The 16,674-nt window shown below is 39.8% G+C and overlaps 2 protein-coding genes across 5 annotated transcripts in view; both read right to left on the reverse strand.

Annotated features, from left to right (window-relative positions):
• LOC307250765 (NACHT, LRR and PYD domains-containing protein 3-like) overlaps window positions 1–16,674 on the reverse strand; it is a 67,687-nt gene that overhangs the window by 45,587 nt on the left and 5,426 nt on the right. For 2 of the 3 annotated variants that reach the window (XM_080027941.1, XM_080027940.1), the window contains exons 1-4: window positions 3,400–3,454; window positions 1,922–2,007; window positions 931–1,016; window positions 301–412 (exon numbers count right to left, since the gene is read on the reverse strand). The exons of the other annotated variant lie outside the window; for it this stretch is intronic. In XM_080027941.1, the coding sequence (XP_079884067.1) occupies window positions 301–386 (86 nt within the window). In that variant the 5' untranslated portion in view covers window positions 387–412; window positions 931–1,016; window positions 1,922–2,007; window positions 3,400–3,454. Of the gene's footprint in view, window positions 1–300; window positions 413–930; window positions 1,017–1,921; window positions 2,008–3,399; window positions 3,455–16,674 lie in introns of those variants that run through there. 3 annotated transcript variants of the gene reach the window in all.
• Window positions 9,810–16,674, reverse strand: part of LOC307250764 (NACHT, LRR and PYD domains-containing protein 3-like) — a 37,724-nt gene continuing 30,859 nt past the window's right edge. Inside the window, exons 7-15 of one of the 2 annotated variants that reach the window (XM_080027938.1) lie at window positions 16,347–16,548; window positions 14,343–16,128; window positions 14,079–14,249; window positions 13,711–13,881; window positions 13,004–13,174; window positions 12,323–12,493; window positions 11,769–11,942; window positions 10,607–10,653; window positions 9,810–10,505 (exon numbers count right to left, since the gene is read on the reverse strand). In XM_080027938.1, the coding sequence (XP_079884064.1) occupies window positions 9,955–10,505; window positions 10,607–10,653; window positions 11,769–11,942; window positions 12,323–12,493; window positions 13,004–13,174; window positions 13,711–13,881; window positions 14,079–14,249; window positions 14,343–16,128; window positions 16,347–16,548 (3,444 nt within the window). In that variant the 3' untranslated portion in view covers window positions 9,810–9,954. The remainder of the gene's footprint in view (window positions 10,506–10,606; window positions 10,654–11,768; window positions 11,943–12,322; window positions 12,494–13,003; window positions 13,175–13,710; window positions 13,882–14,078; window positions 14,250–14,342; window positions 16,129–16,346; window positions 16,549–16,674) is intronic. The other variant, XM_080027937.1, reaches the window with a different exon arrangement.

The raw sequence follows: 16,674 nt of genomic DNA on the forward strand, positions 1-16,674 counted from the left end.
CCTTGCCTTGCCTTGCCTATGTGGAAACGAGGCGTTAGAGTTAATACTAGTCGGAATAGAAGAACATTCAAGTTAATTGATACATTAAGTTATTTTGAACACAGCGCACACACACAAACACACACACACACACACACACACAGACACACACACACACACACACACACACACACACACACACACACACACACACACACACACACACACACACACACACACACACACACACACAGAGCTTTGAGAGTGAATAATGACAGTGCAGTGATTTGAGTCATGGACAGTTAGAGATCCTCATGTCACCTCTGAGCTTTGGTCTGGCCGCCATGTTCTGCACACAGTTTTTTAGAGGGAGGGGCTCCCTCCTCTCTGCTTTCACTCTGATCCATAGCAGAGCCCACACCTTCACACACACCTGCAGAGAAAACACATCAACATCAACTGAAATCCTCTTTTCTATCACGACTCCTGTAAACTTCACAGAGATTGTGATAGAAAAGTATTTAGTAATAGTTGCTCCCTAGGCAACGCACACCTGTTGCTTTTACTACCGTTGTTTTAAAAAACAAGAGAATTGACTAAAATCGTCAATAGAACAGTGGCATCTGTTGGTTGCGCATTCCGTCGGTTTTATTTATTTATTTATTTATTAGGAACAGTGCATATTATTGAACAGCTATAACAATTACAGCTGTTAAAATGCCAGATTTCTCTCTCCCTCTCTCTCTCTCTGTGTGTGTGTGTGTGTGTGTGTGTGTGTGTGTGTGTGTGTGTGTGTTCTTTGGTCAATCCTGTGTTTATCTGTTTATGTGTTCATTTATCTGACAGCTTTAGTTACTTTTCACATTCAAATTGTTAAAACAAAACCTCAACTAAACTAAATGTTGTAACAGGTTGAGCTACCAGCAGTATGTAAAGTAGTTTGTATTCTACCTGTGTGAGCCACGTCACTATCAGATCATTTCAAACGTCCTCTGTGTTCATACAGCTGACCTCCAGCAGATGGCGCCACCTGGTTTCTACAGAGAAACAGAACATGAAGAGTGAAGTACAGCAGGCCTGTATGATGCACTCAGACCATCAACTTGAATCTGTTGCTCATATTGTAAATGGCTGTACTATGTACAAAGGACTTTATATTGCACGCCACGACCGAATTGTCGATCTGATAGCTAGCGCTGTAAAGAAAGTATTGGCAGAAAATGTGACCATGTACAAACATTCTCGTATTATGCCGGAGTGGTTCAACAGCTCTACTGATGTGTTCTGTAACATCCCTAACACCCCAGATGTTGTGTTTCTGGACAGAGCCAGTAGGCAGGTGCTGCTGCTTGAAGTAGGCTGTGTGTACGATCTGTACATGGACATTGCCTTTAGTGATAAAATCATGAAGTACCAGCTCATTCTGTCCAAACTAAGTGAACTGGGCTATCAAAGCAAACTGGTGGTGTTGATCTTTGGCAGCTTGGGGCATGTCCACCATCTTGTTTTCACTGGGTTAAGGCTGGCAGGGCTCTCCAGCAGGACATCCAAACAGCTGTCAAAGTTCTGCTCCATATCAGCGGTGACAGGCAGCCTGGCAGTGTGGCGCAGGAGATGTTTTTTATACCCTTGAACACTGTCCTATCTCATTTCTGGAAATATTTGAATCCTGTCTGTTGTAATGTGATTGGTGGACTCAAATAAAGAATTAAAATGTGTGTGTGTGTGTGTGTGTGTGTGTGTGTGTGTGTGTGTGTGTGTGTGTGTGTGTGTGTGTGTGTGTTCTTTGGTCAATCCTGTGTTTATCTGTTTATGTGTTCATTTATCTGACAGCTTTAGTTACTTTTCACATTCAAATTGTTAAAAAAAAAACCTCAACTGAAAAACTAAATGTTGTAACAGGTTGAGCTACCAGCAGTATGTAAAGTAGTTTGTATTCTACCTGTGTGAGCCACGTCACTATCAGATCATTTCAAACGTCCTCTGTGTTCATACAGCTGACCTCCAGCAGATGGCGCCACCTGGTTTCTACAGAGAAACAGAACATGAAGAGTGAAGTACAGCAGGCCTGTATGTACAACAATCAATATTTACTCATTGAAACAACTTGTAATTCAATGTTTTGTGTCTTATTTGATTGTTAAACTATGTTGAACATAAGAGAGAGAAGCAGCTACCGCAGAAGTCAACAAGTAATGTAACATTACAGTTAAAAAAACTCTTTGAACTGTGTCAAACTAGTCACGTAGTTGGTGAGTTTCTGCCTATATGAATAAAGTATCTTCTATCTGTCTATTTTTTGTTGATGACAAATGTTAATTATAAAAGCAGAATTGTATTAAACACAAGCAACTTCCCTCTGCACATACTTGAACCAGGAAACTCAAGCTTGCACAATATGTTCTGTATTTCCCCTTCTTCTGTTCTGTACTTCTGTAACCGTTTCTGCTTTTTTAGTTTATTTAACCACCAAAGGACTTGACTCAGAGTCAGACTATGAAGCATCAGCCACGTTTTTCAGATAAGGGGGGGACATAGTCCCAATAGTCTGACTCTGAGTCAAGCAAAAATAATAATAATGGCGAGACAAAATAGCCTTATAACATTTCGTGTCCTCTCGTTTTTGTCAATAGAGTGAGTGTGTGTGTGCTAGAGAGAGATAGAGAGTGTGTGTGTTTGTGTGTGTGTGTGTGTTTGTGCTCTTTTTTTAATCTTTTGTCGCTGCCCCTTAGAGAGTCTATAGTAGAACAAGTACAAACCTTCACTGCAGTAAACGTTCTAACAGCACTGTCAGATTATATTACTGCATCAACACAATGATAAGTACAAATAATAACATTACAGGGTTTTTCTGAGAAAAGTTGTTAGGCATGGTGGCAAGTATCTTTCCAGGCAGTGATATACACCCTAACCCAAACATGTATTTATATGCAGTTCAGGACAAAATTATTAGTATGAAATTTTAATTTTAAATTTTTTTTTGCTGTCAAACGGAGCAAACATTTTTAACACAGCTTTTCCAAACATCCTACTTTTATTTTGGATGATTACATTATTTTACTTTGCACACAGAAACAAAATTATTTCACAAAAAACCACTCAAAATGATTTATATCCTGAATCCTGATATTAACAGTAGACAACAAACTTCACTAAACTTTGCGTGGTGTGGGGTCAAGTTAGGCGCCATGGAATAGACTACGGCGCGAAAGCCTGTTTGATATTACATGAACACAAAATGGAGGATCTTTGTTTATGGCTGTGTCATCTCCTTTGTTTATAGTTTCCTGTGAAACTTTGAGTTATGAGTTTGGACAGACTCCACATCTTTTCTGTTTCTACTGGAATTAGATTTACACTAAAAATAATAAAATATGATCAGAATTATTATTAAAAATTAGAGCAGAGTTGATCTCTTACCTTCAGCTGGAGCTTTAGTGGAGAAAATGAACTGCGACACAGCGTTCAGTCAGAAGTGAAAGTATTCAAAATAATCTGATGTAATAATCTAAGTTTCCACTGTTCCCTGAGGTGCTCTGCCCTGACACGCAGGGAGAATCGGAGATGTTTCTGGCACGGAGCCAACTGACAGTCTCAAACCCTGCTGCCTCACGTACTCTCAAAACAAAGCCTTTTTTAACAGTATGGTTTCAATGAACAGTTTAGGAGTCTAGTTTGCAAAACAAAAAAAGAGAGAAAGAAGTGAAAGAGCTTCAAACGAGAAATCTACATTTAAATTTTAATAATTTCTTGGCTGATACACGCAAAGCCTTAGTAGGCTATACAGCTTCTTAAAGGCTATAACTCACAATGAACATTTATAGGGTTAAACATACAGACTTATATAAGATTATAACAGGTTTATAAAAAGTTGGGGAGCTATATGTTTGAGATATAGGGAGATGGGCAGGCTCTTATTAGTTCCCTTTCTTGTTTTCAGTAGTTTAGCAGCACCTGGTGGCGGTTTGGTGTTAAACCAATCACAAACATTATATTGACAGGAGGGTGCTTAACATTAAAAATGTGTGTCAAACGTGTAAAACCCTCCATTACCTGCATTTTGGTGAATTTTTCTACAACAATTTCTGTCTTTTCCGGACCAAAATCATTGGTGTATAATTCCACCTTTGAATTATTTTCATCTCAACAACACATCTATTAGAGAATGCCAAAGCCACAACTCAGAAACCCCTTTTGGTCTAAACAAGCTATAGGCTATATATCAACTTGCATTACTACACTGTCTGTATTGGCTAAGCTAAAGGCCAGGACACACCAGCCCGATAATCGCCGTCGTCAAAAAAAAAGACGAATCTGTTTGGTGTGTGCCGTGACGTCGGCCGACGTAGAGGTCGTCGGGCTTGTTTTGAGCCTGTTGAGCCTGAACATGTTCAATCGGCGGCCGACCGTCTTTCATTTGGAGCAATTTGATTGGTGGAGGGCTAGCGAATCAGTGAAGCCCGGAAGTGAGGCGGGTAGCACAAACAGCTAACAACAGCTAGCCATCGTTTTAATGTGTTTGTTCGTTTCGTTTTGAGAGTACTCACATGCATCAACCCTTGTTGACTGCTCGACACCATGCTCGACACTTTCTGCTAAAAATTGTGCTCTTATGGTACATAAATATAAATACGTATTTCTATCTATGTTTATGCTCTAGAGAGCTGTCCCATCATTTCCGGCTTTCGTATTTTTTCGGGCCACAATACAGATTAGCGCCGCCTGCTGGTGTGGAGACATTACGTCCCGCGGAAGCGAAGAGCGTACGGAAAATAAGCAGTCGACTCGGTGTGTTCTTTGGCCGCGACGGGAAGACTGGAGCTTCCTGAAACGGCCGACTCCATTTTTTGCGTAGTCGGAACAAGTCGGACTGGTGTGTCCTGGCCTTAAGATGGTACGCCCCACTTTAGTTCAGTGATTAAAGGTAAAACGAAAATGACCTGTTGTTGTACTTAAAAAATGACCAGCCTAAACAAACCTTTAACCTTCTCTTTACAAAAAACTATCATACTATAATTTGAGCTTTCCATTCAGTTGGAAGGATCTAGCTACTGGCTTACGGTCGGTCGACTCGGCGGAAGGATAAACATTACAGCAGCGCGGCGGTGGAAGGATACATTGGTGAATCGGCTCTGATTCAAACTGGATCGGCGCTGGGATGGATCAGTTGTAAAGTCATCAATGGATTATTACACGGACGCGGAGTTTATTCGGTCTGTCACTGACGTCACTGGAGAGGAGCAGAGTGAATTCAACAGGTAAATAAAGTGGGTTTTAATCAGTGTGTGTGGTGTAAATATTCAGGGTTGGAGATTAGCGTTAGCACATGCCACCAGCCAAATGCAGCTGAACTCTATCACCAGCATTACACTGACATTGACGATCACGTTACATTAGCCGCCTCACATTAGCTAGCTAGTAGCTACATAAACATTATAGTGTTAAGTCCTGTGTGGTCATTCATTCAACATGTGTTTTCTTAGCTAGCTAATGTTACTTCAAGTTCACCAACGAGCTAACTAACAAGCCAAGGTAGCGGCAAATATGTGCGTCTGCGTGTAACCGGTGTGGCTACTGTTGTCGGTTTCGCTGCCTTGTGTTGTGTGAATGAGTGCCCAAGGCCAACATATATTTGGAGGCGATCTCCGTTTATTCTCTGACACATAAAAAAATGTAATCCCATAAAGGTTTTTTTACTGGGAGTTTTTTCTCAGCCGAGCTAAGGGTCTAAGGGCAGGGTGACGTACTGTATGGAATGTAAAGCCCACTGAGGAGAACTGATTTGATTTGATTTGATTTGAAAATAAAACAAAAACATCAGTGAGTAATCCCGTTAACTTCAGCTTCTAGCAAGTTAAACAACACAGAGAAAAGAGTTAGCATAAAGTTCAGTATGTTTAAGATAACATGTAAATCGGGGAACCTACTAAACAGTTAACTAACCTCTTCATCAGTTCAATAACAATGGGAAGAGGCGACGGCGGGAAAAGTTATAAACGTAGGGTGAACCAGAAAGCAACGTAGGAGCTTTGTTGACAAACTAAAATAGGGATTCGCTGGTAAAACACATCAGGTATCAATATTTAGTGTAATTATAATTTAATATGTAACCAGTAAATAACTGACCCTGTTACATGCGCTCCTCTCAAAGGAAAACAATGGCACAGCCGCATTAAATAGTTTTTTTTCTTATCGCTAAACATGTGTAGGGGCCTTTAGACACTGTTTGAAATGTTAGGCCATTTTCATTAGCCATAAGTTAAACATACACAACAACAAGGCAATGATTATGTGAGTTGAAAGATGTTTTTTTTTTATTGAACCTAGAGTACTTTATGAATTTAGATTAGATTACGGTGTCGTCCATACAAAGATCCAGTATTATTGGTAGTGTTTTGTGTCCATTTTATATCCATTATTGACCGGGTATTCCCATACAGTAGTAGGTGGTTCTGCCATTCCAAACATATCCAGTAGATGGCGGAATTGTATAATATAAACCTACCGGACAAACTAGTCGTCCCCAGTTTAAATGTGCCAGGCAACAAAGCTGAAACCACACCACCAGTTATTTTCTCAACATTTTTTTATTTTTATTGAACTAACAAGCTATGGTTATTAATAAAATGATAATCGAAACAAACAAAAAACAAGCCAACCTAATGTCTGACAAATAGTAAAAATGAAATTGCAGTTGTAGGAATGCTCAAATGTTCATATGCAACAAACTGACATTATCACAATCAAAACAGTCAATCAATCAGCAGAGCCTTTTATAAAGGTCCACTGCACAGAATTGGTGGTAAAGTGAGCTGCAGCGTTCGTACTATTGCAGCAACCTGAGAGCATTGGACTAAACAACCACAGCCCGCGAGTAGCAACAAGCCTCACCACCGGAGAAACACAGCAGCCTGCAACCAGTTCTACCGGTTACAGTGATGGATGAGGTAAGATTTGTTGCACCATTTAGTTAGACTCCGGTCTCAATGGGATTTACATTATAAATTAAAGGTATTAGTTTGTTTTAGTTTGACCAGCGTTAGGATTCAGAACAGTTAGTTGAGCTTTTTACTTCTTCTGTTAAATGTGGAACACGCTCTGTAATGCACAGAAACGTCACATTTGGATTTTTGCCGGAAAAATCCGACCCGGTTGACTCCCATAGAAATAAATGTAGTAGATGATATAGGCAACGTAGACAGTCGAGGAATGTTTTATTTTCCAAGATACTGTAGATTCCTTCCTATTCCCCCATATAAAAAATACAGTGCTGCTAGAAAGTATGTGAACCTCTTGATAAACACACACCTTATTTCATATATAAAAAACTGGTATTGATAAAGATGAATTAATAATGGTTAAACTAAATAAAAGTCCAAAAGTCTCAAGAGAATCACATACTTTCAAGCAGCACTGTATAATGTAAATTGTTTCCAAAATGTGATATATACTGTATGACTTGTAAAGTAACAAGTTCAGAATGTGAACGGTTAATCCCTTGATATTGTGTTAATTCATTCCATTAAAAACCTTAAGACCGTGGAATAAAGCAAAGTGTCCGCTCACACCCTCACACTCTGATACTTCTGCAGGTTTGCTGTTTGGGTGTTTTGCCCCTGAAACTTCTACAAGTGCCACTGTGGAGTCAGCACTGAAATCCAACTCCTCAGCTGATAATACAGCAGGTGAGTTTTCAGTGTGTTTACTAAATATACTGATTATTGTAGACAATACTGCGATGCGAGAGCCTATAATAGATTCATAATGAGTATTGAAAGCCAATTGGCTTTGATATTTTTTTAAATACAGAGGCAGGTTATTGATAGTTTTGGAATATGTATTTCTCAATTTAAAACATAAAAATAATGCAGCTTTTGATAATCAAAATGTTTAGGCCTAAACTAGCATGCTGTTCACAAAATAACTTAAGTTTAAATAATGAAAACAGTGATTTTTTCCCCCTGAAAATAAATAAATGAAACGGGTGGTCGGTAGTCAACGTGGGGGGCTGGCGTTGTTAAGGCCTTAGCCTTAAAGCGCTGTGGGAAACACTGGAATCTTGGGGTCTTATCACAGCTTGATGTTGAACCTCTTTCAGGTGAAGAAGCAAAAACGATTGGTGAGTTCTGCCTTTCAGTAGATCAAAAGATCTACTTGTTTTTATTATTTTAGTACCAGAAATATACAACTTATTCAAACAAGAGTAAATTGACATGGGTGGTACATGCTTTGCAATTCATATAAAGCTTTGCATGTGTTGTTTAAACAGGTGTATGTCATATGTATCTATATTTATAATAAAATGTTAACAGTATTTGTATAAAATGCACATATAGTATATCAAATTGTACAGACAGATATAGAAGTGAAATAAATGCCATAATTAAGTTTATACTTCTTTCTACTCCTTTTCAGGCATATCAATGCTTGTTTATCAAATAGAATTGGTAATATGCTTTGCATTTTTTAAATTTCTGAACTAATTTGAAAAAAATATATGTTTTTCTCCCTCCCCCTTCAGCCCCAGGTAACAGACAGACAAGCAAAAACATAAACTTCATTAAAAACATAAACGATAATATTGACAGAGAGAAAAAAGATGTCAAAAGAAATGGCAAGTAAAAATAATATAGAAATAAATATATACAGCTCAGTCACTCATTTGACTATTAGGGCACAGTGGCGTTTTATATGTACAAAACTGTTGGGACACAAACCACTTACGCTATATAGGCTAATTAGATAGATAGGCTTCTGAAGCGTTGTTAGCACTTCAACTAATAGCGCTATCCATTGCTCTGAAACAACAGCTGTGACCAGAAAAATGTTCCGTCCCCTATTTGGGAATATTTCAGTTTTAAATCTGATGTAGAGATGAGTCCCTCGATATGGGGGCCATTTTAGCATTTAAAAAAAGGCAACTTTCAAACACTTGTTTCTTAATATCTTGCCTCCTACATTAATTCAATCATTTTTCCAGTGGCTAAACAACTAGAAATTGATACAGTTCACCAGTGGCACAAATTCACTATCTTGGATTTTTAATCTGCATAAAAGAAGAGTATATGTTTATCTCAGTATCCTGAGCCTGCAATGGGAACAAGATAATTATGTCGTCGACACACATTTGCAACTGTAACCCCTCCCCACCACAACTGCCTTGATATCCTGTCCTTAATTATTACAAACCCTTTTTATAATAATACATTTTTTACACAGTTACATTTCATGTGCCATGGACCAAAAGTGTCCTTTTGGAGTCTCCAGCTGGTATTTTAGGATACGGCTAGACTTTCCTTTGGAAAAAACTGTGTACAAAATTCATTTTATATGGGTTATTGATCAAATTTGAACTGTGATTAGGAAAAGCTTCAGGCAGTTGGACACTTGTTTTATTTTCAAAATTTAAAAACAAATTGGCTCTGCTTTTGTCCAACATCTAGATTTTGGGGCTTTGCAGATATGTAAATTTACGCATCATTAGTAAGATATTGATGATTTTTCATATTTATTCAAACTTTTTGGAAAATGCTGTAATACAAAAAGTTGTTGTTTTAATGTCAGTAATCAACTTGCAAAGTTTCATAATGATATCTATAAGTTAAATAAATCCCCTATTAGCCCACCCCCATTTGCTTAAACAGTGGTTCTGATTTGCTCTATGTCGGCCCGCTGTAGCTTTCCAGCAGCTAGTTGATCAGGTTGCCCACCCAGGTTGGGATCCTGCAAGGTCCTGGATATCATTTCTGGTGAACAACCTTTTACAACGCTCCATGTCTGTTTTTCAAAAAAAATGGGTTTTGCCCCCTAGGTAATAGTTTGTCAATTTCAGGCATGACCAAAAGATATGTACATACTATCATGTTTCTTAATATATGGTTATTAAAGATGAACCATTTCAATCAATTAACTGATCCATTCGTTACAAAAACCTGAAAGCTTTCTGTAACTGTGATCCTGTTCAGACTCTCCCTCCTACAGACGACACAGAGACACTGAGGAACCAGAGCCAAACCCAAACCCAAACCCAGGATACAGAGGTTCAGTGAATGTGGTGTTGATGGTGTGGAGGTGGATCAGTGAGTCAGAGGAGACTGTGTAGAAGGACAGAGAGCCAGCAGGACAGTCCACATACACTCCTACTCTGTGAGAGGGAGAGGGGGAGGAGATGGATGTGGATCTGTTATTGTGATAGACCCAGTAACCAGGAGAAAGACCATCTTCACCATCAGAGCCGGTAAGACTCCAGGACTGATCATTCTGTCCGAACCAGCAGTATCTACTGCCTCCTTTCCTGCTGATCCCTCTGTAACTTACTGATATATCAACCCCTCCACTCCAATCAACCTCCCAGTAACGGCGACCAGTCAGACCATTACTACACAGCAGCTGAGGACAGGAGTCAAATCTCTCCGGATGATCAGAATATGGCTTATCCTCCTCCACCCGTGTCACCTTCCTGTTGTTGTCAGACAGCTTGATCTTTCTGTTTACTGTGTTTGTGTCCAGTGTGAGTTCACAGGAATCTGATGGAGAGAAAAAGACACAACACAGCAGCAGTTATTAATCCATCATCTGTTCATTGATTGACAGTTTGATGATTATGAACATTTTAAAACACACTTACATTTCCTCAGACCAGGTGTCAGCCATTGGACTCCAGCAGGCTCCACCCTGAAAGGAGAGGGGGGGTCAGACCAGCATGTACTCTTTCAGCATGGACACATGGACATTACTAATGTCCAATGTCGTAATAAATTGGCCGGTGAGTGTATATCTGTCTGCCCTTAGACCCGGCTGAGAAAAAACTCCCAGTAAAAACTAGGGGTGGGAAAAATAATCGATTTTCCGATTAATCGCGATTCTCTCTTGAACGATTCCGAATCGATTCATAAAAGTTAATAATCGATTTATTAAAAAAAAATATATTATTATTATTATTTTTTATTTTATTTTTTACTAGTATTTAATATTAGTATTTCCTGCGCCACTGCGCATGCACACCACACAAGTGCGAGTTGTTAAAAGTGGCGACAAAAGGGCTGAGAGCAGCAAACCCATATGACCTGCACTGGCTTTGTGTCTGTTTACGTTTTTGTATGAGAGCTGAATTCCAAGCAATACTTTTTATACAATGTGTTGAAATGACATAGAAAATAATAGAATAGAAATCCTATAGAAACATGATTCACCAGAGTAGAAAGAAAATTAAACTGAATCAGTTTAGTTTTTACATACTTCCATATTGTGTTGAAAGCTGCATTGATTATTGCACTGGTCATATAAAGTCATATTTGTGACAAGAAAAGATTTTTCTCTAATACAATATTGGAGAAGGTAATTCATCTGTTGATTGTATTTAATGATAATTACACAAGTAGGAAGTGATTAGCAAACTCTGAGTAGCAAACTCAGATGTGTATATAAATATATCTTTAAAAATCCGACATAGGTACGTAAAAAAAATTGCATCGAGATGCATTGAGAATCGATTTTGAATCGAATCGTTGACCTCGGAATCGGAATCGAATCAAATCGTGAGGTGCCAAGAGATTCCCACCCCTAGTAAAAACCCTTTACCGGGATTAAAACATTGAGAAATCTCAGGGAGAGTTCACAGAGTAAGGGATCCCTCTCCATTTCAAATGATGAAGCAGATTCAACGTATACAATATTATCATTGAAGCCAAAATAATTCCCTGGATAGATAATGTAAATAGTGAAACACCATATAAGGAAATGTCTCCAGCTCTCCCTCCTCTATCAGACTGACAGCAGCCTCTTCATACCTGAGAGTGTCCAGTCTCCAGAGGGCACCGTCCCGTCCAGCAGACAGTAGCTCCACTCCTGAGGCCCCTGGATGGTTGTAGCTCAGGTCCAGCTCTCTTAGATGGGAGGGGTTGGAGCTCAGTGCTGAGGCCAGAGAAGCACAGCCTTCCTCTGTGATCAGACAACCTGACAGACTACACACACACACACACACACACACACACACACACACACACACACACACACACACACACACACACACACACACACACACACACACACACACACACACACACACACACACACACACACACACACACACACACACACACACACACACACACACACACACACACAAACCATCTGAGAACATGTGATGTGAGTTTTCATTTGCTTTTGTTCAGGTACATTTCGGTCCACATTGAATACTTTAGAGTCATGTTTATAATAAATGTCAAACATATGAAAAATCTGAAAATAACAGTATTAATAATAGTTTAAAAGGTTAACTTGTTATAAACTGATGTAAATCAGATGTTAAATGGTCATCAGTTGAACTGGTTGATAATCTGACCTGAGAGTTTCCAGTTTCCAGTGTGGACTCTGCAGTGCAGCAGACAGATGCATCACTCCTGAATCCTGCAGGTCGTTGTTACTCAGGTCCAGCTCTCTCAGACTAGAGGAGGAGCTGAGAACTGAGGCCAGAGCTTCACAGCTTCTCTCTGAGAGGTTACAGCCACTCAGTCTGGAGGGAAAACAGAAAGGTAAATAGTAATACATTGTTTATTTTTTTTGTTAAAAGATCGCAGGGACGAAATAATGAACAAGAGAGAGAAACATATTTTTTAGTATGTCGAGTCTGGGCTTCTGATGATTCTATGTACCGTATTTATACCAGAATCGTTTATAAATTTCATGCATGATGATTACCAAACATAAAATTAGTTTCTTGTCAACCATAGTTTATATTTTAATGCTGTACGGCGTGTGAATGAATCCTAACTAGAACTAGATACACTGGAAAATTCTATTTTCCGTTCTTTGAGTCTGAAAATATTTTCAGGAGAAATTCCTAAACCCTGATGAGAGGCTGTTAAATGTAATGGGGACAAATTGCAACTTAATCTGACCTGAGAGAAGTTTAATTAAAGAGCTTTTGATAAATCATTGTTGTTGACAAAGTTTAAAAGGTTAACTTGTTAATGTAAATCAGATGTTAAATGGTCATCAGTTGAACTGGTGCATGAAGCCTGACCTGAGAGTTTCCAGTTTACAGTGTGGACTCTTCAGTGCAGCAGACAGATGCTTCACTCCTGAATCCTGCAGGTCGTTGTTACTCAGGTCCAGCTCTCCCAGACTAGAGGAGGAGCTGAGAACTGAGGACAGAGCTTCACAGCTTCTCTCTGAGAGGTTACAGCCACTCAGTCTGGAGAGACAACAGAAAGGTAAATAGTTATACATTATTTATTTATTTATTTAGTTAAAAGATAGTGGAGACGAAAAAATGAACAAGACAGAGTGAAAAACATATTTATTAGTATGTCGAGTCTGGACTTCTGATGATTCTATATACCGTATTTATAATCAGAATCGTTTATAAATTTCATGTATGATGATTACCAAACATTCAATAAGTTTTTTGTCTGCCTATTTTTAATTGATTTAGTTTATAATGTTCTGTTTTACGATGTGTGAATCCTAACCAGAACTAAATACACTGGAAAATCCTATTTTCTGTCCTTTGAATTTAAAAATATTCTCAGGAGAAATTCTTAAACCCTGATGAGAGGCTGTTAAATGTAATGGAGACAAATTGCAACTTAATCTGACCAACGAGCAGTTTAATTAAAGAGCTTTTGATAAATCATTGTTGTTGACAAAGTTTAAAAGGTTAACTTGTTATAAACTGATGTAAATCAGATGTTAAATGGTCATCAGTTGAACTGGTGTATGAAGCCTGACCTGAGAGTTTCCAGTTTACAGTGTGGACTCTGCAGTGCAGCAGACAGATGCTCCACTCCTGAATCCTGCAGGTCGTTGTTACTCAGGTCCAGCTCTCTCAGACTAGAGGAGGAGCTGAGAACTGAGGACAGAGCTTCACAGCTTCCCTCTGAGAGGTTACAGCCACTCACCCTGGAGGGACAACAGAAAGGTAAATAGTTATACATTATTTATTTTTTTAGTTAAAAGATAGTGGAGACGAAAAAATTAACAAGACAGAGTGAAAAACATATTTATTAGTATGTCGAGTCTGGACTTCTGATGATGCTATGTACTTATATATATATAATCAGAATGGTCATTAGTTGAACTGGTGCATGAAGCCTGACCTGAGAGATTCCAGTTTACAGTGTGGACTAAGCAGTTTAGCAGACAGATGCTCCACTCCTGAATCCTGCAGGTCGTTGTTACTCAGGTCCAGCTCTCTCAGACGAGAGGAGGAGCTGAGAACTGAGGCCAGAGCTTCACAGCTACTCTCTGAGAGGTTACAGCCACTCAGCCTGGAGAGACAACAATAAAGAAAAGAGTAATAAATTAAGATTTTTTCAGTTAAAAGATGGCAGAGTATTTATTGGTGAATAAATCCTACGTACAGAGCTTTGTTGGAGGCTTTGACCACTGGCAGCAGCCTCAGAAGAGCCTCCTCTGAACCAGAGTATTTCTTCAGGTCAAACGCGTCCAGATCTTTTTCCGATGACAGTAAGATGAAGCCCAGAGCAGACCACTCAGCAGGAGACAGTTTATATCTGGGGAAACATCCTACGCTCAGGTACTGTTGGATCTCCTTCACTAGAGAATGATCATCATTCAGTTCATTCAGACAGTGGAACAGATTGATGCTTTTCTCTGCAGAGGGAGTCGTTTCAATCTTCTTCTTGATGAACTTGACTGTTTTCTTATTGGTCTGTGAGCTACTTCCTGTCTGTGTCAGCAGACCTCTTAGGAGACTCTGATTGGTCGGCAGTGAAAGACCCAGGAGGAAGCGGAGGAACAAGTCCAGGTGTCCATTTGGACTCTGTAAGGCCTTGTCCACAGCACTCTGGTAGAAGTGTGTCTCTGCAGATTCATCTGAGGTTGTTTGATCTTGTGACATCAGATTGACTCCAGAGTTCATGAATGTCAGATGGACATGAAGAGCAGCCAGAAACTCCTGAACGCTCAGATGGACGAAGCAGAACACCTTCTCCTGGTACAGTCCTCTTTCTTCTTTAAATATCTGTGTGAACCATCCTGAGACCACTGAGGCTGCTGTGATATCGATGCCACACTCTGTCAGGTCTGATTCATAGAAGATCAGGTTTCCTTTCTGCAGCTGCTCAAAAGCCAGTTTTCCCAGAGACTCGATCATCTTCCTGGTCTGTGGACTCCAGTGTGGATCTATCTCAGCTCCTTCATCATATTTGACGTTCTTCAGTTTGGCCTGAACCACCAGGAAGTGGATGTACATCTCAGTCAGGGTCTTGGGCAGCTCTCCTCCTTTTCCGTTCTTCAACACATCCTCCAGGACTGTAGCAATGATCCAGCAGAAGACTGGGATGTGGCACATGATATGGAGGCTTCGTGATGTCTTGATGTGGGAGATGACTCTGCTGGCCTGCTCCTCATCTTTGAATCTCTTCCTGAAGTACTCCTCCTTCTGTGGGTCAGTGAACCCTCTGACCTCTGTCACCATGCCAACACAGTCAGGAGGGATCTGATTGGCTGCTGCAGGTCGTGTAGTTATCCAGAGGCGAGCAGAGGGAAGCAGTTTCCCTCTGATGAGGTTTGTCAGCAGCACATCCACTGAGGTGGACTCTGTAACATCAGTCAGGATCTCATTGTTGTGGAAGTCCAGAGGAAGTCGACACTCATCCAGACCATCATAGATGAACACAACCTGGAACTCTTCAAAGTTGCAGATTCCTGCTTCTTTGGTTTCAGTGAAGAAGTGATGAACAAGTTCCACCAAGCTGAACTTTTTCTCTTTCAACAAATTCAGCTCTTTGAAAGTGAATGGAAATATGAACTGTATGTCTTGGTTTGTTTTGTCTTCAGCCCAGTCCAGAGTGAACTTCTGTGTTAAGACAGTTTTCCCAATGCCAGCCACTCCCTTTGTCATCACTGTTCTACTTGGTTCATCTCTTCCAGGTGGGGCTTTAAAGATGTCTTCTTGTTTGATGGTTGTTTCTGGCCTGTGTGGGTTCCTAGATGCTGTTTCAATCTGTCTAACCTCGTGTTCATCATTGACCTCTCCAGTCCCTCCCTCTGTGATGTAGAGCTCTGTGTAGATCTGATTCAGAAGGGTTGGGTTTCCTGCTTTAGCGATCCCCTCAAACACACACTGGAACTTCTTCTTCAGGTTAGACTTTAGCTTACGCCGACAACCTTCAGAAATACTTCCTGAATTAATACACAAGAGATACAAACGAGATAACATCAATGAGAGAAAATGTTAAAAAATAAGAGAGTCAAGAGTCAACATTACAAATAATATCAATGAGTGATGAAATACATGATGAAAATATGAATGCACACACACATTTGTCCCTCCATCTCTTGAGACTTTAGTAAATGTCCCATTTCATCATCATGTTAAATCTTTAGAGAAATCCTCTTACTGCTCCACAGAAGGTCAGCCAGCTCCTTCTGCTTCATTCTCCTCAGGAAGTCCAGTATAATCTTCAAAAATGCCTCTCTGCTGCTGCTCTGCTCCTCATCCTCACTCTGAACCTCTAAGCCTTCTGGGTAATCTGGACTCAGAAGGTTCTGCGTCTTCTTCAGCTCATTCTTCACAAAAGTGATGATGTTTTTTTCCAGCAGCTGGAAAAGAATATTATAAAAACGACACAATCAAACTAAAATCATGAAGCAAACATCAGACCCATGTTGGACAGAGTGACAGTCCCCTGGTCTAAACAGTTAAACATGAAGGTTGTTGTGAACAGA

Source organism: Ammodytes marinus, assembly GCF_949987685.1.
Source record: "Ammodytes marinus genome assembly, chromosome: 5".
In the NCBI taxonomy this organism is placed as follows: Eukaryota; Metazoa; Chordata; class Actinopteri; order Uranoscopiformes; family Ammodytidae; genus Ammodytes; species Ammodytes marinus.